This window comes from Dunckerocampus dactyliophorus, chromosome 11 (assembly GCF_027744805.1).
Source record: "Dunckerocampus dactyliophorus isolate RoL2022-P2 chromosome 11, RoL_Ddac_1.1, whole genome shotgun sequence".
In the NCBI taxonomy this organism is placed as follows: Eukaryota; Metazoa; Chordata; class Actinopteri; order Syngnathiformes; family Syngnathidae; genus Dunckerocampus; species Dunckerocampus dactyliophorus.
The window spans coordinates 24,126,430-24,153,397 of NC_072829.1; the positions used below are offsets into that span (position 1 = coordinate 24,126,430).

Sequence of the window (26,968 nt, forward strand, 5' to 3'; positions counted from 1 at the left end):
TCAAGCATAATTACGAGCACTTCATACGTGTCAAAGGCTCTTATTGACAGTTCCATTAAGTTTATGTCGAGAGTTCATATTGGCAGTGTTGACCCTTCTTTTTCAATTCACAATGTGTTGCGACCCAGGAGAACATAACATATTTAATGAGGACACAGGAGGCGGGAAAATCAAGTCACCAGAGCTTATTGGTAAATAAACGCAAAAAAAAGAAATGAAAGCCCCCCTCCCGTGCCCAAAAAAAGTCCTGATGCGCCGGCCCAAACAAACCAAAGGACATTTGGGTGAACAGGCCAACCTTATAGTATACAGCGCCGTCATCCTGTTATTTCACCGCTACCCCTAACAAGACAAAAAGAAACAACTGAAACAACTGAACACAACCAAAGCAGCCGGTCACACCAGGACAAACAAAAACTGAAAACTAACAGAAGAAAAAGGAGCCCAGGCTGTTGTTCAGTGTTATGCCGGCAGCCAGCAAGAAGCAGCTGAGCGGCCCTGGAGCATGACAAAGTGGGAACGAGCCTGCGGCAGGCAAAGACAACACGAGCAGAGCAGAGGAAGCAGAGAGCAAGCAAAGCACACCTGCCCGCATTTATATACACTCCAGCAAGGGCGCGGCCATCAACAAATGCTGGTGAAAATAAAACAGTGCTCATACGTAACACCACGGCATGCTGTCAGTTCACTTCTGGGCCACATCCTGACTGATGGCAGCCCATTTTTGCATTAGCAGTGCTTGGAGTTTGTCAGAATTTGCAGGTTTTTGTTTGTCCACCCACCTCTTGAGGACTGACCACAAGTCCTCAAAGGGATTTCTTGGCCATGGATGTTATTGTTGCCAGTTAGTTATGACTTTTGCCTCATGGCCAGGTGCTCCATTATGCTGGAAAAAGCATCGGTTTGGGAGAAGTTGTATCCCTGTACCTTTTGCCAATACCCATTGCCAATTTCCCGCTCTTCTTGACACCAGGCCATCTCTCTATCTATCCATCCATCCATCCATCCATCCATCCATCTATCTATCTAAAAGTCTTTGCCTCACTGTGCATGCAGATGCACTCACGCCTGCCTGCTACCATTCCTGAGCAAGCGCTGCACCGGTGATGCCCCGATCCTGCAACTGAATCAACTTTCAGAGACAATCCTGACGCTTGCTGGACTTTCTTGGCCGCCCTGAAGCCTTTTCCTCAACAACTGAACCTCTCTCCTGGACGTTCTTGATGATCTGATAAAAGGTTGATTTAGTTCCTCTACCAGCGTCAATATCCTTCCCTGTGAAGCTTTTCTTGCGCTAAGCAATGATGACTGCATCTGTTTCCTTGCAGGTAACCACGGTTAACAGGAAAAACAACAATCTCAGCACAAGCCTCCTTTGAAAGCTACCGATGTGTTATTCGTACCCAATCAGGACGACAGCGTCATCTTCAGCCTCAACACTCTCGCCTGTGTTACCCAAAGAATCACGAACATGATGTCAGCTGGTCCTTCTGTGGCAGGGCTGAAATGCAGTGGAAATGGTGTTTTGGGGATTAAGTTCATTTTAATGACAAAGAGGGATTTGCAATTCATTGCCATTCATCTTATCACTCTTCATAACATTCCGGAGTGCAAATGCAAAACTTTTGGCCATGACTGTGGATTATGATTAGAAAATATTTTGAATAAAATGCCTTTTATTGTCAGTATACACGTATAAAGTGGGATTTAAATATGTTAAACTTGCTTAATTTAACAGAGAATGAAGTACAAATCTTAAGAACACAATTCAGGCAGCTGTTGGTGATTATCTGTGTAGGCGTGCAATTTGGTTCTGATCCAAATTAGCATAATTTGGCCTTGGCACAATTGTGTTACAGAGCGGTACGCCTGGGTAGTTTCCTCCAGAGCAATAAAACAGAGGGGCAACTTTTCCAAACAACTTACAATTTGCACTGCAGTCCAAACGGCCCCTTGAACAGCAGCCGTCTGCTTCGCTTCCCCCTCCTGATCCATTTGAGAGTCCATGTTCATCATGGTCAGAACTCCCGATGAGATCTCCAGACACAGAAACACTAATATTTTTCTAGTTTTTGCTTTCATCTTTCATGAGCTGAACTCAAAGATGTAAAATGTTTTCTATGTACAAGTGAAATCCGTGTAGCAGAAGTTGATTTTTTAATGTGGTTTTTTTTCATTCATTATGTATTTTCTCATTTACAGGATATGTTTTTTCATTTATTATACTGTATATGTTTTTCCTGTTTTTTGTTTTTTTGTCTACAGGGTATGTTTGTTCGTTTATTATATATGTTTTTTCATTTATTTTTTGTTTATTATGTATGTTTTAAGGCTGTAAAACCCCCCATCCATTTTCTTCCGCTTAGTCCAGGGCCGGGTTTAAACGTGTTCCTACAAAAAGAAACATATGATAGCTTTTAGAAATAACAAATTCAATTGTCATGATCAATCTACGAGGTTGGACACATAAGAAATTATGAATAGTGACTCACGCATATTTGACAGTTCCTCTGTAGCGTGTTTTTCCGCTGAAGCCCTTGATGCAGGTGTCTTTGCGTGTGAAGAACATAGTTATGGGTAGTTGTTGCCGCTCTTTTTCCTTCTGGCCCAGAAACAAACATCTTACAGTAGAAACAAACATGCCCCCTTCGATTATATTTGAGAAGTGTAATGAACGAAACATCCCGTCCCGTTCTTGTGCAGCTCGCTGAAGTTCATTGACCATTCTCACCACGGTTGCCAAGCGATCAGGTGTCAGTCCATCCTCCTCGTCTTTGTCAACACTTGTGTCCTCTTCTTCCTCTTCTCCCTCATCCTCGCTTGGTGGCTTCGTCATCTCTGCCGGGTCTTCATCAGTCAGCGGTTGTGAGGGGGCATCAATCAGGGCATTAATGTCATCAGGAGATATCATTAAAGCATTAAAGTCATATCGTCGACATTGTGAGTTTTGTCGGGGATGAAAACGTGCAAACACAGAGCGCTAAAGAGCCGCACTGCTAGCGATCAAACAATTATGTAAATTAGGCAGTCCCTACAGTCCCTTAGCCAATCAGGTCAATCAGAACACAATGCACGTTCATATGCTGTAAAAAAAAAAAAAAGAAAAGCATGCTACACTGTAAAAATTTGCACACAAAAAACCCCTGTGTAACAGCGAGGCCGGGTAAAGTGAACCGCGTTGTAGCGAGGGAGCACTGTACACAAAAGGCCTATTTCTCTTCAATAATGTTAATAAAGCCGTCTAAATCCGTTAGTGAGCACTTTCTTTCTGACGAGATAATCCATCCACCTCACAGGTGTGGCATATCAAGATGCTGATCAGACAGCAAGATTATTGCGTTGGTGTGACAATAACAGACCACCCCAAAATGTGCGGTTTTAGCACCTCTCCAAGGTGCCAGACGACACTGAATGTGAGCATTTGCCCACTGAGAGGGCTTCTGACAGTCTGCATCGTTGCAACAGCAGTCCATGCGGCTGGGCTGGTGTGGTTACCCATGGTTGGCGGCTGTGAGGCTGGATGGGTGTACAGTAATCCCTCGTTTATGGCGGTTAATTGGTTCCGGACCTGACCGTGATATGTGAAATTCCTCCAGGTAGGATTCCTTATTTATAAATGGAATATTTTCGGAGTTAGGAGCATAGAAAACCTGCTTACAACCTAAATATGTTTTTTTTTTACATTATTAGAGCATCGTAGACATGAGCTAACACCCAAATAGTCACCTTTACACTCGTATTATCCAATATAGTAGACACAATAAGAGTAAATCAGCCATTTAAGACATAACCAAAACTCAGGCTTGTGTGTGTTACTGTAATGTGTGCGGAGTGACGGACGGACAGGAAGTACGTCAGGGGTTCAGAGTTAATTATATCATCTTTGTGTGGGTTACGGCCACAACAGTAGCGCGTGTTTTATTAGGGATTTTTGATGAGGGACTATTTTGCCTGTTGTGAGAAAATGTGATCCTGCAATTAAAAACCTGTTGTTCCGGCGATCAAGTCTGGTCCTTGCGTGTCTCACCAAACATTACAGTAACGCTGCTGACACTTTGTGACCACCGTAGAATACTACACGTCAACGTCTTTGGATGTGTCTTTGTATTTTTGTTCATTTAGCCATTTTTATACTTGAAAATACTTAATTTACGCCAAAAATACAAAACATTTGCTTAAATATGCATAAAAAAAAAAATAAAATTAGGCTGTATTCAACCACGACACAGCATAATTTATTTATGAATATATTTTTGAAAAACTGTGAAAATCAAAGTGGCGCTAAATTCTCTAAAACGCTTTTGGAGACGTCTTTTAGTCGAGAAATGAACCCTCAGTTCAACATCTCCGGTGGATATTCCTGCAGTCCTCAACACTTCAGACAGCCATGGCATTGTGATGTGTGATAAAACTGAACCACTGTGACCCGAAAAGGTAAAAACGACTGGTCTTGATGAACTCAGGTAGCACTGCAGGTGGTCGAATGCTTGGAAGACAAAAAGGCTTTTTTATATTTTTGAGAATATGTCCTTTCTTGATGGATGTCTGAGCTCTACTCAGTGCTATTTTCATTGATAATGTTTTAAAATCTCTCATGTGCAAATGTGATTGTCGAGACCCCCCCAAACTGCCTCCTATTGATGTCGAGAACAGGACCGAAATTCCAGCAATAATGACACCAAGTTATCAATGATGTACCTTTGAAAAATGTAATAATGTTTGCAAAAAGCTTTATTGAGAATAAGCGTATTTCACTCACTAAAAGGACGTCATTGTGCATGATGGGGAAACTTGGGTGTTATTTTGCAAAGCTAACACACTAGACCGGTCAGTGTGTTTCTGTCGGCATGTCGATGCTTTTACTGGAGCGTTAAAGCAAACTTGCCAACAGCAGAAACAAGCGGATGCAAGCAACAAGCAAGACTCTTCATTGGCGGAAAACGGACAGGTTTAAGGTCATTCGCCAAGCACGCTACGCGTTGTACTTCTTGAGCAGGTCGTTTTGCCAGTGCCTCTTGCGATCTGGAAACACTTTGGGCATGCGGATCTTTTTGAAGTCATCAATGCATTTCTTCAGATCCTCCTCCAGCAGCTTCCGCTCCTCCTCGTCCTCGTTCAGATCAGGAGGAGGTCCGCCGTTCTCTCGGGCGGTGACTCTGGGCAGCGTCTTTAGATGGAGGGTGGTCGGGCGATGGGGACTCTCAGGGGGAGGCGGAGTCGAGGGAGGACTGGAAGATTTGGACGATGGCAGTGTGTGGGTCAGGACAGGTGGGGATGGAGGGGAGAATTCGGGGCTTCCTGAGGGAAGCGATGGAGGAGGAGGAGGGGGAAGCGGAGGGGTGAGCGGAGCAGGAGGCGAGTCAAGGGATAGTGGTGCTTGTATGTCCGGTGTTGTGATGCTGCTGCTTTCTGGGAGGCTTTGCGTTCGACCGCCAGGGGTGCTGCTGATGCTGCTGATTGGATCCACCGAAGCCGAGTCAGTCTGAGGATTAGTTGGAGCCACTTCAGGCAGAACGCGGAAATCAGAGGTTGTGTTGGCCTTGGGAATCACAGATGAACCACCTAAGGGTGGAAGAAAGAAAGGTTTGAACATACTTTCATACCGGAAATGCTAGTTTCTTCTGGTCATGGCTGTGTGGTACACTCATTTAAATACTACTTCATTCAAACAGGGAGCAACCAGCTGCTAAGCCCCTCCCCTTAGGAAACATTTTTGTCAATAGCAGGACAGTTCTCATTGGAAATTGTATTTATATGTACAGCGGTGTGAACGAGTGTTTTCCCCCTTCCTGATTTCTTATTTTTTTGCATGTTTGTCACACTTAAATGTTTCAGATCACCAACAACATTTAAGTATTAGTCAATGACAACACAACTGAACACAAAATGCAGTTTTTAAATGAAACGTTTTATTATTGAGGGAGAAAAAAATCCAAACCTGCATGGCCCTCAGTGAAAAAGTGTCCCCTAAACCTAATAACTGGTTGGGCCACCCTGAGCAGCAACAACTGCAATCAAGCATTTGTGATAACTTGCAATGAGTCTCCTACAGCGCTGTGGGGGAATTTTGCTGAATTGTTGTAATTCAGCTACAATGGAGGGTTTTCCAGCATGAAGCGGCTTTTTAAGGTCATGTCACAGCATCTCAATAAGATTCAGGTCAGGACTTGGACTAGGCCACTCCAAAGTCTTCATTTTGTCTTTCTTCAGCCATTCAGAGGTGGACTTGCTGGTGTGTTTTGGATCATTGTCCTGCTGCAGAACCCAGGTTGCTTTCAGCTTGAGGTCACCAACAGATGGCCGGACATTCTCCTTCAGGATTTTTTGCTAAAACAGCAGAATTCATGGTTCCATTTGTCACAGCAAGTCTTCAAGGTCCTGAAGCAGCAAAACAGCAGCAGACCATCACACTACCACCACCATATTTTACTGTTGGTATGATGTTCTTTTTCTGAAATGAGGTGTTACTTTTTTTACGCCAGATCTCTCCTGGCTTCTGTCGAGAGCGTCTTCTGTTTCCTGTATGCGGCGTTCGGCCTCCTCAGTGCGTATCGTGTTAGAAGAGACATCCCGCGTCACCTCTGCAACTGTACCTTCCATGTGTGTGCCAGACATGTGGTCTATGTCGTCCAAATGGTTGCCAAAGTCCGACCGCAGTGCCTTTAGCTCACTCAGGATTGCAGTTGCATTAGCCATGTTGCTAGCATTGCCTCGCGGGGAACTCGGCAAAGTTGCTTTTCAGGTAATCTTGCACGTCCGAGTGGAAATTTTCCCAATGTTGGCTTGCTTGAGGGTTTGACATACCCTTATTACCCTTATCAATGTTGATTTTTCGAATGCTGGTGGTATATTTAGGGAGTCGCGAGATTAGGCTGCGCTCCCTCACTACGCTGCCATCTTGACCGTCCCGACAAGCTATGTTTACTTGATAAGAAATGTGTTTGCGTTTGTTTTCTGTTTTCTTTGCCCAATCAAAGTATGTGTTGTGGCTAGAAAATAAACAGACGCTTTGTCTCCCAGGAGTAGCATGTAGCGAGTAGGAGGCTTTTAACGGGGAAAACGGCTCACCAGGAGAAATCTAACGACTCTACTCGTGCGTGTTGGTGCGCGTTCACTATTCCAGGAGGAATGCGCTGCGTAACTGGATGGGTGTGAAACCTTCGGAGTGAAGCGGAGACAGTTTTTCACGGTATGTCGATTTTCCATCTACGTGCAAAGGCGCTCGCCGCTGCACAACTTCTCTGAATAGTTGCACTTTGAATAGGTGTACTTTGTCCCTATTCCGCCAACCCCCAACCTTCCGTCTTTGATAAACTGCCACCGCGAGACAAATAGCCGTCATTTCCAGAGAACAGCGCACACATCCTTCATTTCCAGCATCTTCACTATGACCCAGCATACACCCAAAATGGTTTGCTGAAAGGAAGAGACATCTCAAAAGCAGTCTTCTCCTCACTACCCTGAGGTATTTTGCACCTCAGGCAATTCCGATTCCAATTTTTTTGTTCAATGGAGAGATATTCATGGAAGCAGGAACCAGATATCCTCAGATGGGGATCAGGCCAAATGTGGATAAAAAACCATTATGAATTGCATATCTCGTGTTAAGTGGACAGATCGGATATATCCTGTTGATGCGAAATATGCCGGTTGACACCCTTTAGCATCCACTAAATTAAAACCCACGAAAGCTATATGACCACTAACTTGAAGGTACCACTACATACTGTAATTTCCGACCATAGAGCGCACCGATATGTGTAAGCCACACCCGCTAAATTTAAAGAGGAAAAAAAGACCATTAGTTACTTTGCACGATGCAGTATTTGTCTTATTTTGCACAAACAGTGTTTATTTGTGACATGCATTGCACAAGCTGTGCCCTGATATTGGTTTGAGGAAAGAACTGCTGTGACGGTTGTTTTGGTATCTTGGAACTTTTTTGAGAGTGTTTAAACAAGAGCGAAATGTGGGAAAATGTTATTGCCTGTCTGAGAACAGTGTGTAAAGTGTATGCTGAGGGGTTTTACAGCCTTAAAACGCAGATAATCATTGTAAAACATAAAAAATGAAGTTGGATACTTCGCGGATTTCACTTATTTCAGGAACCTATCCCCCGCGGCAAACGAGGGAACACTGTATTGCTCTGCAAACACCTTCTTGTTCCCTCCAGGTTACGTTTCTGTCAGGTGTCTTCAAAGGATGACAAGTTTTACTTTATTTTTGTTTTATTTTACAATGCGAAACTGCTCTTTATACATGCAGGACCTGTGGTGCCTGTGCATTTAATAATAATAATAATAATAATACTGATAATGATAATAACTAGATGCCTGAGGCCGGACTGAATAATACTAATAATAATAATAATGACATTAAAAAACAATATTAATAAAGTACAAAAATGTTATTTTTGAGCGGGGTGCAGCTTGAGAAGCAGAAGGCAAAATGTAGAGAATAGAAGCTGAAATGTTCATAAAACAAATCTTTCTTACAAAATTAAAAAATACATACAAATATCAAAGTGGCCCCCCCGTATGGCACATCATATGCGGGGCACATGTTCATTAAAAACACATCTCAATGTGAGAGCTGTGCTTTGTGTGTATCGGCAACATTTCTGATGGCGTTCTAGACCGAATGTCAGCTATGATGTGTGAATATGTTCATATACTGGATATATACTGTACTGTATATACTGGAGTCAGGGTGCTGAATGATAACGACAGCGCTGCATGGACGCTGTGGTCCGTCACACATTGTTAAATCACACATGCCGGCTGTGGGGGTGAAGCCGCTGTGAAGTACAGTAGATGAAAATACATGAACCTGTAATCTCTCGGCTGCCTGTGAGCCCTGCTCCTGCAGAGACAGGCAGGTACGAGATGCCTCACGCACGCACAGCCAAAACACACCTTTGTGTGAAAAGACATCCACCAATTGTCCGCACGCAGCATATCTTCTCTCTGAAAGTGGCCGTGTGCCCGAGTGCATGAGGCTGAGTGTAGTCCGGTCAGTTGTACTTTATGTGTTTGTGCGTTTATGCGTGAGCACGCGTGTGGGTGTTTGCATGTGAGTGTTGATGTGTGTCTTTATACTCGAAGCGTGCACAGGCATTTGAAAGTGGGACAGATAAAGACAGAAAGAAAGGAAGAGGATGTCGGGGAGGGAGGAGTTGGCAGAAACGTGTTCTCCACCCGCTGCCTCAGTGTGCTCGGTGCATTCCAAATCTGCTGTAATGAATACATGTGTTTGAGGATGCCTGGCCGTGGGAGTATGGGGGCTTAGCAGTGTCGGAGGAATAATCCACTGGGGGATGGGCTCCATGATTTCCTCCGCCGCTAAGCCTTGCGGAGGAGAAGAGCGAAAGAGAGCACTCAACCTTCCCCTCCAGGGATGTGTATGCAAAAGCCAAAGTACTTCTCACACGTCCTCTCTGGCTTGCTCCCATCTGTTCCGTGTGACACATCACTCTGTTGCCATCATTACTGTTATTAGCAGCTCTAATGTGTCACAGCCGCCGACACTTAGCACCTTCGTGTCAGTAAAAGTCTTCCACGGGGTTTGTCACCCTTCCTGAAATTATGACTGGAGTGTTTATTCAGTCAAGGGTAAAGAGTTCTTTGTACAATTGTATGTTATGATATGATAATATACCGTGCAGTATACATACTGCAGCCTGATATACAAGCTTTACACCGACTACTTTAAAATAGATCCAAGTTTCATCTATTCTTTTCAAAATCACCCAGTCCCATAGATCTACGCTCTACTATAAACATAGAGAATATACAGTATATATACTCAACTAAAATATAAACGCAACACTTTTGTTTTTGCTCCCATTTTTTATGAGATGAACTCAAAGATCTAAAACGTTTTCCACATACACAATATCACCATTTCCCTCGAATATTGTTCACAAATCTGTCTAAATCTGTGATAGTGAGCACTTCTCCTTTGCTGAGACCATCCATCCCACCTCACAGGTGTGCCCTATGAAGATGCTGATTAGACACCATGATTAGTGCCTTAGACTGCCCACAATAAAAGGCCACTCTGAAATGTGCAGTTTTATCACACAGCACAATGCCACACATGTCGCAAGATTTGAGGGAGCGTGCAATCGGCATGCTGACAGCAGGAATGTCAACCAGAGCTGTTGCTCGTGTATTGAATGTTCATTTCTCTACCATGAGCCGTCTCCAAAGGCGTTTCAGAGGATTTGGCGGTACATCCAACCAGCCTCACAACCGCAGACCACGTGTAGCCACGTGTAACCACACCAGCCCAGGACCTCCACGCCCAGCATGTTCACCTGAGACCAGCCACTCGAACAGCTGCACAACCAAAGAATTTCTGCACAAACTGTCCGAAACCGTCTCATGGAAGCTCATGTGCATGCTCGTCGTCCTCATCGGGGTCTCGACCTGACTCCAGTTCGTAGTCGCAACCGATTTGAGTGGGCAAATGCTCACATTCGATGGCGTCTGGCACGTTGGAGAGGTGTTCTCAAAGGAGAAGAAGCTTTGAAACTGCTGATTAGTATTTCACATTCACAGTTTCGAGGTTTACCGTAACCCAAATAGTCCGATTCAATATGGCAATAAAGATAATTACACATAATTCCTCAACCGTGTACATAACCAGAGTAGTATGTCAGTCACAATCGGTACGTATCATTCATTATACATACAGTTCATGTATTACTTCCAGTTAGCATTTGCTACCAAACATCACAGATATACAAGAAATGAAAATGATTATGCAAAAGTCAATGCAGCCCAAGTCAAGGCAACATATTATCTTAGTAAGGTTTCAGCAATGGGCACATTTTCCAATGAATCAAGTGTAGAAAACACACATTTCTATAGTGGAGTTCAGGACGCAGAGCAGAGCCATCAATCAACTGACCTTTTTTCTACACAACTAGCCGCTAAGTGAACTTTTGTTTAACTTTTATATAAGCGTCTTACCGCTGAGTTTGTTTGTCCGTATTCTGAATAATAAAGATAAAAGTCGCATTCCTGTGTGCCGTTTGAGACGGCGTCTGAGGAGCACCAGCGAATCAGGAGGGGAGTATAATGTCATCTGACATCTACTGTACAAAGTGCCGTTTGCGATGTGGGTAACACATGCCATCGACCCACGCTACCGACGCCATCGACGTGCTGGTCACCCCTGTTCTAGGGGGGCTGTGAGATTAGAAGTGTAACATTTACACTTTTGTTTGTTTTCTTTTCATAGGTAACAAGTTACATTAAGGACCATCACATGGTTACATGTGCACAATCCAACATGTCTGAAAAGGAGTAGGAAGAAGAAAATCTTCTATTTAATCCTCCCCCTCCCCCGTGTCTATTACTCATAATTTATTCACACCTTAACTTTTTCTTGTTGACACGTACAAGTCATTGTCATTTTCATTTTTTTTTTCTATGAAAGGAAGGAATGGTGCTAAAAAAACACGAGAAGCAAACAGGAGTTAAAATAATGGCACTGTAAACCTTGTGCAGTGTTAAGGAAAGGGAATAAATAAAGTGTTCTGCCCTCTTAAAATGTTACATTGGTAAGAAATTGTTAATAATAAATGGGAATACATTTGAATTAGTGAAACATTAAATAAAAAACAATGAGGATGTTATAGAAAATGGATGGATGGATGTTGACTTCCAGCTGCATCACGTCTTTGATGTCTTTGACAACAAGTACTTCAGCTTCCTCCGGTCCTGCACTTGACTTGATGTAGATTTTGCAGCTGGCACTCCGAGTGCCGTGAATTTTCTCCGGCTTCCTTAAGTCGCATGCCCTCTTGGCAATGTCAGCATTGTGTTTTGTCAGATGCTCACTGATGTAGACATTTGTTTCTATCAGCTTACTTCTCTGCCTCGGCAACGGTACCTTGTTTTTCCTGTTGTGGAACGTGACGATGATCACAGGTTATTCCTGCCAGACATTGGGACGCATGTGTCCATGTTGCTGACATCCACATCCACCACCTTTGACTGCAGAAAGTTGGCCACCTGTTGCACTGTTGGGGCAACATCTTGTCCTCCCCCGTTGTCAGCTGCACTGGCATAAGACCAACGTGTTATGTGAAGCCCGTCCCAATCACATTGTTCCTGCGAGTCCAAATCATCCATTTGCGATATAATGCGATCCTTTTCGTCATTTTGCTTCTTTAAAGCTTCTTTAATGTGTTTCATTAGGAATTTCACGTATGATTTTTTTTTAAAGGTGTGTTTCTGGGTGGGGGACAATGGGATGGGACGTTGAAGGTCGTGTGTTGCTTAAAAAGACGTCATTTTGTATACAATTTGTAATTAAAAAGGTCATGGAAAAAATGGCGGATTTATATCTAACTACAGTTTGAAAACAAAACAAAAGGACAATTAGAGAAAATGGACAAGGAGCAGGGCAGACTCAGTGGAACTAATCTGAAGGCTGATTTGTGACTTGACGTGTGCTGCTGTTGTGGCTAACAAAGTTAGGCAATAGTACTGATAGCATATAGTATATGCTGCAGCATCAGGAGCAACTGGGGGCTCAGTATCTTGCCCAAAGAGAGTGGTCATGGGAGAATGGAGGATCGATTGGGAGACGACCACGCTGCCACCTGAGCCTTAAACCACTGCAGATGGCAACAACAACTAATGTCAGGGTGTGGACTTCTACAAGCCACATTGTAGTATCAACTATGGCGCCGCTGAAGTGATTATGCAAAACGATCACCTGCCAGACACAACTGCTTCCCTCTATTCAATTTATGACAAGCCTCTTGACCTGTACGGCTAGCAATTTGCACAGAAACAACACAGGTCTTCTGAGAGTGATGGTTACTTTTTTACACCACAGTACCAAGTACACCCGTTCGGCCTCCTCCATTCATACGTACTGTGAGCCTGAATGTCTCGAACTCTTTCAATGCCAAAGACGTCTATTGACGCCTTTTCAAAAAGTAACGTTGACTGCCAAAGACGTCTATTGTTTTTTTTGTGGGAGCTACAGATCAAAGTCTTATTCATCTTATGTGTGAATTTCGGACTTGTAGGCAATGCATTTCTGTCCCAGTAGGGGGCAACAGTTCTCTTTTCCTCCAACCGGCAGCGACAGATTGTCTATGAAGAAGACGGATTGTGGTTGAGAGAGGAAAATGGCAAAACACATGCAGAAATCGAGCGGAGACAAAAAATACAGGCAGCTAACACTGTCGCAGAGCATGTCTGGCGGTGGATCTGCCTTTAGTAGCGACGCGGTCGCGAAAACTAGAGGTGACATGGGTGATGTAGGTGACGTAGACACGAATGCAGTTGACAATGGCAGCCGAAGCAACAAGCTGGTGGTTAGCGTTGCTGAGCCATGTGGCGCGACACCGGAGCCTGACACCGGGAGCACTTCAGAGTCGGGTGACTCAGAACCCGACCCCGATTCTTCTGACGAGTGGCTGCCGTCTGGATCGGTCAGCAGCAGGGATTCATCCCCGCATCCAGCAGACCCCACCCACCCACCGTCACTCTGCTTGAATTTGCTTCGTTTTCTCTCTTTTTTGGTCAAAATCAGGTGTTTTTGCTGAAACTACCCTATGTTCTACCGCCAATATCTAAAGACCCAAAAAGGCTAGAAACAAACTTGTTTTTCTGATGAGAGAAGAGAGTCTCTCATTGAAAAGTTTCCTGTTTCAATGTTTATGTAGTCCTAAAACTCACTATTCTGTGGGTCTTGAAAGTTCAGCAAAAATGCCCAAAAACTCTGGCAGCATGGAGCTCTCTGCTGTGAACATGGCTGGCAGTCAATGGGTTAATCGCCACTAATGGTATACACAGACCGCCTGTTTTTCTCCACATCCGTGAGCGCCTGGCAACCATGTACTGTACGTCATAGCTAAAGTGGCAGCCACAGAACATGGACACATATTCGCTTGAACAGCTACTAGCAATGTGCATACAGCCAACACTTAATCATGACCCACCTGGCCACCATCAATTCCGGGTTATTTCCCACGACAAAGACACGTGCGCAAAAGGATCCGCTTCCGTGGCACACTCACTCTATACATCAGTAGAAATAAGTAGCTGTAAGTTGCATAAAAGTGCATAAAGTGCAGTCGTCATATGACATATACATGTCCTTATACATTGTAAATATCAACTGCTTGTATTATGACTTTATTTCCATAATATTGTTACTTTATTCCCATCATATTTTTTACTTTTCCCCCAAAGCTAATTTTCCAAAAATGCCATCTTTTTGTTGTTTTGTTAGTTTGTCATATTATGACTTAAAAATAAATACAAAATGTATTTTGTATTTCAACTCTATGCTACTAAAATGAATATTTTTCTTCATCGATTACGAGTTCATTCTCGTAACATTGCATTTTTTTCGCGTTAGAATACGACTTTTTTCTCTTCATATTTTTCACTTTATTCTCGCAAAATTGCAGCAGGTTTTTTTCCCTCCATTTTTGCTGCTGTATTTTTTTTCCCCAACTATTTAAACTTAACTCTTGTAACTTTTTGGGGGGAATATTTTGAATTTATTCACATAACATTTCGACTTTTTCCACAACCTAATTTTCGAAAAATTACAGCTGTATTTTGCCCTGTTTATTTCTCATAATATTACAACTTATTAATGTCTTTTTTATTTAATATTTCAACAGTGTGCTACTAAAATGATGTTATTTTTTCCTCATAATATCACAATGTTATTCTTGTAAAATGAAAAGCTCATTGAAAATGAAATTTTCTTCTTAGATTACATTTTCCCTCTTAATAGTTTGACTTTGTTCTTGTAAAATTACTGCTGATTTTTCCTTTTTTTTTTTTTAGTTTTCTTGTTAAATGGTATTTTCTGAATGTGCACGAGCCAATAAAAAAACAGCCATGGGCCGCACTTTGGACACCCCCGAATTAAGATGTTCACGTGTGTTCTAGAGCCAATTGATGCAATGATGTCTTTCTTTTTAGCGCATGTAAACGTACTGATCGTGTGCTTCCTGAAAAGGATGAGCGGCATGTTGCGTGGTCTCATGAAGGGAACTTTGACAAACTCAGTGCTCGGTGGAGGACGACTTGTGTCTTCTCTCAGCTTCAGCCCTCAAAATGTCAGTCAAACATGCGCCCACAGGATTATTGCGCACATTTATATTAAAAAATAATAAGAGGAATCATTTCACAAGCAACATGGTAGTTTTCCTAAAAAGTGTAAGGCAAAAACGGGCCTTTCTGTAAAACTTCAGGGAATGTTACATGAAGGTAAATGATCAAACATCTGACTAGAATGTGCTTGGGAAAACACTCCTGGTGATGCAGTGGGTGCTACGATCAACACAAGGACATCATCGTCTCCATGGTAACGTCACTGTGGTGTGACGGCGAGAGTGCAACAGAGCATATTTACGTTTCTAAGAGTAATAACGGCCTTTCGTACATAATGTGAGCTTGTACATATGGCGCTACCCTGCTAGTTTTGCCACTTCTCAAATGTTTTACATCTCATTACCAAGCTTTCAGCTCACATATCTAACATCTGTTTGTTGGCCTCGCCACCTCTTCTCGTTGACAGTCTTTGATTACCATCAGAGCAAAAGCATGCGTGGGCGTAATTAGACACTGTGACGTTACATTCGTCAGACAAAATGTACACGCTGGGATGCAAGCACGATCCCCGCATCAACAAAAAAATGACTGGTGTGGACTCGCGAGTCTCCCAGCAATTACACAGCTGTCAATCTACATAATGTAGAGAAAATGAGAGACAAAAACAGCAAGAGAGGCGGGAGGCGCTGCCACGTCAGAAGGGCAAAGAGGGCGTTTGAGGAACCTGGACGCACGTCATTCATAATTAACAAACTAATGCAGCTTTGGATCTGATTTGCACATGCAAGCTCAACAGATGATTCATCGGATATACTTGGACAAACTAGAGCTGCTTGACCCGTCCAGTGTGCATACCCAGGGGCTGATAGTCCGCCCCCTCGACCGGGTTACAAACAAGGTCCGACCATAAGCAGGACTTGCGGCACCAAGGACAAACCTGACCCTTCAGATTACTGATAATTAGAGGGGAAGATTAGAGGCCCAGCCTCCAGATGGCCAAGGTGAATCTCAGCCTAACAACAGACAACGCTGACACATTTACGACTCTCAGCTTACACCTTCATACAGAATATGCTTGAGACTTAACACCTTCCACACAGCGTCTTACTGGTGTTAGTGTCGAGATAAACAGAGTGCTCCAAAACCTTCTTCATTTACTATTTCAGTGATGCCCAGTTGGCTTAATAGGCAGAGTAAGTGCTTCCCTTTACATGCAGTAATGAGTCGTCTCTCTTTTTTATCTGTTTTCATATCTTTCGAATGCGCAGAAACGAGAAAGACATATGTGTTTGTGTCTCACATAAGGATTGTGGATGATGGGCAAAATTCCCCCCAAAAAAGTGCAGTTTTCCTTTAAAGCAGGGGTCTCAAACACAATTTATCTGGGGGCCGCTGGAGGTAGAGTCTGAGTGAGGCTGGGCCGCATCAAGTATTAGGAGTAGGGCTGGGAATCTCAGGATACCTCACGATACGACACGCGATACATGGCTCACAATAACAATAATATCTTGATACGGTGATCGGGTGAACCAAATGAATAAATAAATAATTTATATTTTGCTGCATTCAGCTGGGATAGGCTCCAGCTTACCCGCGACCCTAATGAAGACAAGCGCTATAGAAAATGGGTGGAATTTTTTAAGTGACTCACTCCCTCTTAGTTCAGTGTAGGCTGATGTGTGCATCCTACGAGTAACATTGGCTTGTCGCAGGTCGTATTACAGTCATCTTTGAAGACAAGTCAGGGGCCACAAAATGTGACTTGGCGGGCCGCAAATGGCCCACGGGCCACGAGTTTGAGACCCCTGCTTTAAAGCTACATCAAAACGCGTAATCTGTCATGATCGTTTCCACTGCTCCCCCTCCCTTCTCATGCAATGGACTATTCCGTGCAGATTGATTCAGGAAGACGGCGGCGAAAACAAAGTTGTTGGCGCGGTGCGGAGGAAGATGAAGCCCGAGTGGAGCGGAGAGGGCGAGAGGAAAGTACACAGTTAACCTTTTTGTCAACCTTTTTCAGAGCCCCAAGTACAAACGTAGACACACGACAGCAAGAGGCAGACGCTCTTGACTGTAGCACCGCTGTCAGTGTCAGCCATGGAGGTACAGTAGTTCTCGGGATGAAGCCGAGCATGCGAGTGATGCTTTTCGTCACAAAGATGTGAGTATTAAAACGGTAAACTACATTAAATGTTGCTTAATTACTTGCGTTGAGATGATTCACTTGGTAGTATGTTAATGTTTAGTCGTTTTTGCGAGGGTATATCAACATGGCTATGTAACTAGCTGCGGCCCACATTGAAGACCTTGTGTTGAGGTGAGAATAAAACTTTTGACAATGTGGAGGGCCCCAATGACTGGGTTTGCCTTGGGCCCCCGAAATGACTAAATACGCCTCTGATGCGAAGCGGAGGAGGGGAGACAACAGCGCAAATGCAGCCGTGCTGGAGGACATAGCAGCACAGTGAAGGTACACATCTGGCTCAATGCCTGACTCACTAAAAATAGTCCAACACACAATGAGATAAAGATGCTCGGAGCCAGTGTCGCTGCACGCGGGTGCATGTGGGCTCACATGCCAGCGTGGGTGTTGTCATCAAGGATTACATGCACACCGAATGACCTCACAAGGGTATACATGTGCAAACACACAAAAAGCGTTAGCGTCATGGATTGATGGAGAACGCATCGCAGTGCTACGCCGGAGGCGCTTTCGCTCCCATTTCCCACATTTGTTATCTCTCCTCCCAGTTAATAAGTAGCAAAGATGCTCTTCTTACGACCAATCTCCTGATTATTACTGTCAAGAGGAAAAGAGGGAGGCAAATGTGTTTGCTTGTAAATGCATTATGAAAGATTACAATGAGGAGTGGAGAGAAAAAGCGAGACAATCACGGCTCCTAATCGTTCCCCTCATGCGGGAGGCTTACAGCACGTCTTCCCTCCCTCTGTGAGTTTGTGTTGGCTTTAGTGGTGCCAGCTGCCTGCTCAGCATAATGGCAAACTGGGGAGCTCATTGGCCTCATGTGGCCCCCCTGGTAGAACCCCTAGCGCTGAGCAAACACAGACTTCCTCCCCGCTGAAAAAAAACTTAGCCTCCAAACATGGCACGGTGAAAATAACCAGAATGCGGCTGGCTGATGCCAGAGTTGCAGCTGAGGCCATGAATAAGCAAAGAGCCACAGATGGTTGCAGCTCAGTGCTTCCAATGAGCAGCACGCTGACAACATCTGAGGCTGCAGCCAGTTTGAGATGATCCCAAAACAACTCTGGGGGTGCTGATACATGCAGTATGTCTTTTCATAAAATGCAACCTGGGAATCATAGTTTTACCAATGCGCAGTACAGAGGTACCAAAAAATACAGTATGCCCCAGAAGCTTAGTAGCAAAGGATTCAGGGTCAGTGAGCATATCAAGCATGAACTCCACTCATGCGTTTTACTTTTTCTTTGTCTTTTTTTGTGACACCGGTGATGTTGACGAGCAAAAATGTGATGATAACCATAGAACCGGATATTAAACTTTCATGTACGGACTCGGATATAAGAAGAAATGTGTGAAACAGATGAGTCGTTTTATATTTGGGGTGTATATATTTATACATGCATACCAACAGGTGCTGCCCAACCACTTTTCTTCCCGTCACTCACATAGGCCAGTGACCTGGGGAGATACAGCCATGTCTAGGGGTGTCCTGATCTGATATTGATATCAGATATATAAAAAAAAAATTGTATTGGATTATTCCTGCCTACATCTAAAATCTCTAATACAAGAAGTACGTTCGAGACTCCGCTCCAGCACTTCTATCCATTGCACCCACCTGATCACAACAACGTGTGCTAACATGCTAACAAACTTAACAAGGAGCAAGAGCGACGTTGATGTCCGTCACAGCCGAGTGCAAAACTCCCTCACGGTGGCACAGAACCAGGGAAGTTCAACACCACCAACCTCAGTTAGTTAGTGAAAAAAAGGATTTATGATTGGGGTGTCTAAACTTTTCCCACCAGGGGAACACCTAAAGGAATTTACTTTGACAAAATAAATTAGTGTAATATCTAATGAATGTTTTATTTTTTGAATGTGCCGATTAAAATGCCAATAAAAATGAGCCGTGGGCCAAAAATGGCCACTGGGCTGCACTTTGGAATCGCCTGAGTTATGATGAAAATCAGAATCATAAAGGTGATCAATTAAGCAGCACCATCATACAGCTTTTGATCAGCTAAGAAAAATGAAATGCTTTTTTATTGCAATGTAATATTTCACTAAGATTGAAAACATGATTTTTGAAAAAAGATGAATTTTGTCTTTAAAAAGATTATTCTTCTAAAAATGGATCGTGCTGTATTTGGGTCAGTGTGGTTCATATGCGTCATTGGAATACGACTGCTCAGTCCAATTATGAGCAATACACTCAATGAAACATCAATTGCGTACAGCAGCAGATGCTAACGGATATAGCATGTTGTTAAAAGCATGGGGCTGATGACTAGCATTAAAAGTTAAAAGTTTAGTATGCTAAAATGTGGTAATTGTCTTCAAAATAGCCATATCATAGACGGTATATGTCAACAAAGAAAACACAAAGCGCAACATGTGTCCTAATCCTTCCTGTCAACACTAATAAAACGCCTCTAAAATACCTATAAAACGCCACTAGGTGACAGTGTTGCTCTGTAACACATTCCAGTTCTAGCTCCTCAAAGGGTGAGCACTTTTATTTTATTTTAGTTTCTTATGGGAAAATAAATGTAAAAAAAAACAACAAAAAAAACAATCAGAACAACAGTTTTTATTGCCTTAAAAGTATCAAATTCCCTGCTTTCTGGTGACATTCTAAATCAATATGACTCGGAACACACAGACGATTGTGGATCTACGTCTATTTGGTGTAACCCGATAGCCGGCCAGTCAGTTAGTCCGTTGTTTAAGTCCACTTCCTCTCAGTAGAACAAAATGCTTTATGCAGGCACAACTCAGGAAGAACTAAATTCTTTGGCTTTGCAAAAATGCTCCCCCCATCCCAACTTTGCTTCTCTTTATCTCTCTTGGCCCACTTTCCAGCCCCGGTTTTTCCCTTTTGATGTACATCCCTTCCTGCTTTCTCCTCTCCTATCGCTATCCAAATAGGGAAAGCGCTGACCCAGCTGGCTGAGAGACAAGGCGATCATACGAAAGGCGCGCTGCCATGTGGAGCGCCCCGCAATGACAATGACAACACGGGAACATGACGAGGGGCAAAATCACCACCGCGAGGCAGCGAGAACAGACTGCCGCTCTGAGGGCGCTCCACTTTCTCTTTTAGTTTTACAGCAAATTCTTGAACTGCAATACAGTACCTCCCTGCGATGGTGTTTTTGCTGCATGATGGAACAATCTACACGGTATACAATCATTAATCAGTGGGGTTGCACCATATTCACTACTTATAGGCTACCTGTTTCCTAAGAGAGCATTCAAAAGCTTAAAAATAAACCTGTTGTCTGGATGCCAATGCCTCTCACACGTTTACTGTTGAATGTCGAGTCCCATGACGACTCAAGACGAAGGGCGGTTTATGCACAGATTCCTAAATGTCACACCTTAGGCACAACTCTGCATCCTTGCGCTAATGACTTAACTCACAGTACACTTGAGAACTTGAATCCATCTTGTACAGCAGTAGAGATTTACTGTCCACTGAAAATGAGTCAACACACAACCACTATTATAAAAGCTATATAATAGCTGCCAACACATGTGACCCGTGTGAAGTTGGTCGGCGACCCAACGCAAAACTCTGGTAAAATGGTCTCAAAGGTTTGTGCTGGTCTGTGCCGTTAAAATAGTTTCTTTTAGTTTTTGAGTTATTACAGATTATTAACAACGATTTTAACGGCACAAATCTTTGAGACTATTTTACCAGAGTTTGGCGTGGGGCGGGCGGCCAACTTCACACAGGTACATAAGTGAGTAGCAAGACAATTTTGTCTTGCCTACAGTCAAGCATGGTGGTGGTAGTGTCATGGTCTGGGGCTGCATGAGAGCTGCCGGCACTCTGGGGCTGTGGTTCATTGAGGGGATACATGAATTGTAACATGTACTGTGAGAAGCAGAGCCTGATCAACTCCATTGAGAAACTGGACCACTTGGCAGTTTTCCAACATGATAGGGAGCGCAAAAACATCTCCAAGTGCCTTACTGAGGAAGCTGAAGGTGATGGAGTGGCCAAGTATGTCTCCAGACCTGAACCCAGCTGGAGGAGTGCAAGGTGTCTAACATCCACCAGCTCCACCAGTGATGACATCATGGAGGAGTGGAAGAGGATTTCAGTAACAAGCTGTGCAACTTATGAATTCAAATGCCTAAGAGGATTAAGGCAAGTTTAGATAACAATGGTGCTCACACTACATAGACACAATTTGGACATGGTCACTGTGAGGTATGCTTACTTGCCAGCTAAAAGCTACATTTTGCGACAAAAACCCACAAGATGGAAACTTGTAGAGTTGAATGAGGGCATTTTGACTTTAGAATTTAACAAAACAATTTCGGGAAAAAGTCGCATTTGAACTGTGAGACATCAGAATATGGTGGAAGACATCAGTGTACCTCACTAAATGTAAGTTAAGCAAGCGTAAGAGGAGTAACTGTGTATGTTTGTGCTTTTTGTATATGCGCCAAAAGGTATGTGAAGTAAGCAGACTCACATTCAAAGCAGAAAGACTCCAGCATCACCAAACGTTATTACTTGGTGGTGTAGAGGTAGACTGTTTATTACATTTGACGATTAACAGTGGTTAACTGATTGTTTACACTTGAATTAACGCTGACAACGACAAAGATGACATAATCTTGTCATCTGAAGTGTTTTATTGTTTTTACATTATTCTACTGAAAATGGTTGACCTTTTTTCTATACTTGCATGACCATTAAAATGCTACTTTCAAAACGGTCTGTAAGAGTTAACAAAGGTTTAATGATGGAAAGAGTTTGCCCCTGGAATTAATACCTGTGGGAATCATTGTTTGGGAATCTCAACAAATCCAAGGTTGAACAGTATCCCTGAACACGTCGCACTGTGTGTTTTACCACCAAATAAAATGGTACATCATTGCCATACAATTTAATCACTTTTTTAAAGGATGGGGATTGTTTTCCCCAGGTAACTGAATTCTATAAGTACAGTGTGTACAAAATCCTACTAAACTGAAGTGCAAGCATGGCTTCTAAACTTGATTTTCCCCGTAATGGGACAGACCGACAGAGGACAGTGACAAGAGGAATGTGGCCTGCGACTGTTTGCTTTGGGCTTTGAAGACTCTGCAGGCATAAGATAGTCCCGTTCCCAGGAGGACTCTTTGTTTTCCAGGAAGGGAGCAGATGCATGCGTTTTACAGTTTATATGGTTTCATCACGGACAGAAAGATCAGGTTGTGTGCATGTGGAAAACTGCTCGTGTGTGATAATCCTGTGTAACATGAGTCTGAGATTTACAAAGGGATTTATCTCACCTACATACGCAACCACGAAATTGTTCAAGTGGAAAATACATGCTTTTTTTGCCTGCAGCTGTTGTTTATTGGCAGCAGGCAAAATCAGCATGTAAACACGAGAAGCAATAAAAAAAACAATCAAGCCAACTATTGACAAAACTGAGCCTTGTGTAACCTTTTTTCCGCTGTACTTTATTATGTGTGTGATTGCTTTGTATTTTTTACTGTCCTGCCTGTACAGTTTTGTTCATTCCATTTTTTAATGCATTCATTTATGCACTATGTATCTGTCCCGCAACGCACTGTGACAGTTGTTTATGAAAAGTGCCATATATCAGTAAACAAGTGCTTGACTGAGTTGCACTGGTGCAAAAAATACAAATAACAAAATGTATCGTCTCAGAATTTGCTTTAACTGGATGCCGGTAAATTCTGAGAAAACATTTTGGTTGAAAAATACCAAATGAAATAGAAATAACATCCTTTATTTGACAAATCTTTTAGGTGAACACTTCAACTGCGGGCGGGTCTTCACATTGTGATGTTTCATTACACATTTCACAACAAATACCAGGGGGAAAAAATGCCTCTATGGTTATTTTAATCTTGTCAGTGTAAAATGTCAACATTTTCAATTGAAACATTTTCCTAAACTGAACTCCGCTGTTAAAAGTCTGTTGTGGCCTGAGGTATGTTTCTGATGTACAGGCCAGTCCTTAGAGACTATGCAGACCGATTATGGAGCGACTACACCATAATCCCTACCTCTCTCATTTGGTATTCACTTACAGTTAAGCGACGTCAGCATCAAATATGCAACAGCTTCAAACCACACTGACATGAATCCACAACATTACCCACTGAGGTTACACCCTTCAAAGGGGTCAAAACAAGACCAGGTGGTCAACAAAACACGACAAATATGGAGCATTTGCCTGCAAGTGGTGCAACACCCCCTGTGTTCTATGCCCCCGCCTAGCGTAGGTGGTTAAAATACTAAAAGCTCCATTGCACAATCAATGCACACACTTCATCCGTGACCTTTGTGTTCTGTCCACATGGTCCCTTTATGTGCCTGGTTATCAAGTAGCAGTGAAAAGGAAACCCAAGCAATGCTATTTTTCCTGTTCGTATTGTCCCTGTGAGTAGAGAGGCTTTTATTAAACCCTCATCAGTTCATAACAACTGACAGGTCGACTACGGCACAACCCCCCCCATTGATACAGGGACATAAAATAGCCGGAAATGCGAGTTCTTTTACCGCTCACGTCCCCTCGAGGCTTAGAAGATGTCCAGTTACTGTGGTGATATAGTTCAGAGGAGCAAGGGACTACTCCACTGAGCAGGCTAAAATACATCATGGCCACGCTTTCAAGCCCTTTTTCTAGATATTTGAACAAAATTACAACCAGTTGTGCTTCACCAAGGGAGGCGAAGTCCTATGATGTTGGGTTGTACATAGAAGGTCCGTCTCTGAAGGGAAAGCTGAAGACTACAACTAGATGAGACAGGGTCTAAAAGCTGGATGGGACTGGGGTCAAGGGAGAAGGTGCAAAGCGTCAGTGTTCAGGAATTGTGGAGTCTGGGACAGGAACATCTACAGTACATCTACTGGTGCAGGAGCCAGGCTTGAGGCTGGAAGGGGACACTTGGAGACAAGGTGGGGGGGGGTCAATGGTCGATAGCGTCACTCACGGTAGAACACATATTCAGTGTAGCTGGTCCAGATCTTGTCGTCCGTCTGCTCGTGAGCAAAGGCGCAGGTTCCTGTGGAGTTACAGGCCACCATGTGGAAGCCAGCGTCGGCCAGCTTGTCGAAGGCCTGCTCCAGAAAGGTGAACTTGAGATAGTAGCGGGACGTGTAGCGCTCAGGTGGACGGTCTGGGTCACGGCTCTCATTCAGGGTGTCCCCAAAGACCTCTTTGGCCAGGGAGGTCTTCCCACAGACCATGATGCGGGCCACCCGACGGAATTTGGCATCGGTGTGGCTATCGCGGCCCAGGGTGTATGAGCCTCTGTAGCCGATGGTAATGAACCCGGACCTCTTCCCGTCCATGGGGCTGGGCATCAGGCTGCCACAGGCTGCTGCAGCAGCACCCAAAGATCCAAGGTTCCGAGGTGTGTCTATCCCAGGTGAGGAGTCCTCGGGGTCGCTCTGACACCCGTCGTCACCCAAGGAGTTCTGCTTGCTGATTTTGGGCGCTAGTTGCTTGACAAGCTCAGGCAAGTTGAAGAACTCTGCCTCCCTCTGCAGCCGCCCACGTTCGGGGAAGTGGTCTGGAAGGACCAGCTGCTGGTCCCGCATGTAGTCCAGGATGTAACGGAAAAGAAAACCATCCCGGTCCACGAAGAAACGCCCTTTGGTGTCCCTGGCCAGTCCTTTGGCTGACTTGCGACTGAACATCTCCCATAGCAGGGAGTCTGGCACACTTGTGAGGGTTGAGTAGCGGGTTATGTAAACCTGACCGCCGACATTCAGCTCTATGATCTCTGGGAAGGGTACCTCCTCTGCAGATATGCCACTATCGGGTAAAGCCATGGTTGAATTCTTCCACCTGGATGCAGCTCTTGTGTGCAAAGTTCACTTCAGCAATGATTGACTACAGAGCCCCCAAAAAAGTAAGATGGCAGGTACACACAATTACACTATTCTAACACCAGCATTCTCCATGGTGACCAAAACAGTGGCACGGACCGTTATGTGAAACAGATGTGATATCCTGCGGAAATCCTGTTTGGGTCACCAGTTCTCAAAAGAGGAAATGCTAGAATTTCACAACAGTCCATAACGACTCTGCAGCTGGTCCTCGCCAACTTCAATGAGGCAATCCATAGTTGGTGAGCTCCGTGGGCGAACCAAACACCAAGAGCCACGAGATGAACGCGACGTTCCACAAGTAGTGAGACACGAGGAAGATGTACAAAAATACCTCCGTGGTTTCCATCACCGACACTCCAGCCAACACGCACACACTAGCACAACTCAGTGAGGCTCCCTGCGCGTCTGACTGGTGCTCTGCTTCGGCTTAGCGGTGCATCATTCAGCCCGATGAGACACGCCCACAACCGGTGACGTGCCGCGTCTGACTTGCAAGCCCTGATAACCCGTTTGAATCACTTCTCATTCAATTCCCTTCAGTTGTCTCGCCTTTATTCCACTTATGTCAGTATAAATGCTCAGAATTTTTTTTTATAAATAATGTTACAATAATTTGTATTTAATGCAGTGAAACAAATCGTATTACATCTTAATGAGTGTGAACTTTATGGAAACGCAGTTTTCTACAGTTACACTGCTATCTACATCATCTAAAAGAACTACAACATCATCCATCATATCAAGTGTGAAGTATGGTCGCATCATATCTATAGGTATTGGTAATCTTGTTTAGTTTAGTTTATTATTTATTTAACATTTATTTAACACAATGTGCAAACACATTCATCTCTACAAAAAAAAGAGATGGTTTACACCAGATCTGCAGTCCCTGGGAAGGTAAATTAAAACAGTACACTTGTAAACTTCTTTTTCATGAGCAATAATAGCATCATTAAAATAAATGAAGTAAATCACTGTGATTTTTTTTTAATTACTTGAATTCAGAGTTACAGTATACAAGTATCAACGTTGGACTTTGGAGTTTGAGTGTGTTGCTTACCTGTACGATGTGCTTCCAGCGACATCTAGCGAGCATTCCACAGGATTGTTGCCTAAGTCGTTTCATTTCTGAAAGACAAAAATGTTGTTCATGTTCATGTTCATTTGGAGAAAAAACACGTGTTTACTTTATTATTTATTATATTACAATTTTACTAATGTGACGCATATGATTGTTTGAATACACAGCGAAATAATGGTCAGTTTTTAAATGACATCCATCTTCAGTAGTTACAATAAGCAAAGACGTGTCAATTCTTGTATCTGAAGTGACTTCTCATGTCTAATAATGTGATAGTTTTGAAATCACCAAAAAGAATGACAGCTATTGAGGATCATTTTCATTTTACAAAAATAAAAATATATACGACATTAAATACATTAAAAAATATGCTTTTAGATTCAACTTTTGTGGCGCCAATTGAAGTGCTAATAAAATTATAGTTTCATACATTGAAATATTAGAAACACGCAGGTGCAACATTTTGAGAAATGACCCTCTATTTGGAGCATTTGTCATAGGAAATGAATTAATGTGATACCAACATAATCCTGTTGTATTTGTTATAGAACGTCCACTCATTGCACTATAGGATGCAAATACACACCATTAAACCCGCAAAAATTGTCACAGGCCTTCTGACGCTCTCCCAGTCAATAGTTGTCTTTTGTGACTTATCAGCAGCCCATTCCTTGCTGACACAGTCCCTGACTCCAAAGCATTGT

General features: G+C 43.4%; 2 protein-coding genes across 2 annotated transcripts in view; both read right to left on the reverse strand.

Annotated features, from left to right (window-relative positions):
* gcna (germ cell nuclear acidic peptidase) overlaps window positions 1-2,268 on the reverse strand; it is a 109,757-nt gene extending 107,489 nt beyond the window's left edge. The window contains exons 1-2 of the mRNA XM_054792062.1: window positions 1,927-2,268; window positions 1,404-1,501 (exon numbers count right to left, since the gene is read on the reverse strand). The gene's annotated coding sequence lies outside the window, so the exon portion shown is untranslated. The remainder of the gene's footprint in view (window positions 1-1,403; window positions 1,502-1,926) is intronic.
* Window positions 2,269-4,438: 2,170 nt separating this feature from the next.
* kctd12b (potassium channel tetramerisation domain containing 12b) lies at window positions 4,439-25,605 on the reverse strand. Its single transcript, XM_054792064.1, has 2 exons — window positions 24,280-25,605; window positions 4,439-5,562 (listed from the first exon to the last, which is right to left on the reverse strand). The coding sequence occupies exons 1-2, from the start codon at window positions 25,121-25,123 to the stop codon at window positions 4,973-4,975; spliced, it is 1,434 nt and encodes a 477-aa protein (XP_054648039.1). The 5' UTR covers window positions 25,124-25,605; the 3' UTR covers window positions 4,439-4,972.
* Between the last annotated feature and the right edge of the window lie 1,363 nt (window positions 25,606-26,968).

Excerpts from the sequence above, each read along its gene's own strand:
- kctd12b (XM_054792064.1), bottom strand. The coding sequence starts at position 25,123 with ATGGCTTTACCCGATAGTGGCATATCTGCAGAGGAGGTACCCTTCCCA. Across the intron at positions 5,563-24,279 it reads CACTGAATATGTGTTCTACC|GTGGTTCATCTGTGATTCCC; the intron begins GTGAGTGACGCT and ends TTCCACCCTTAG.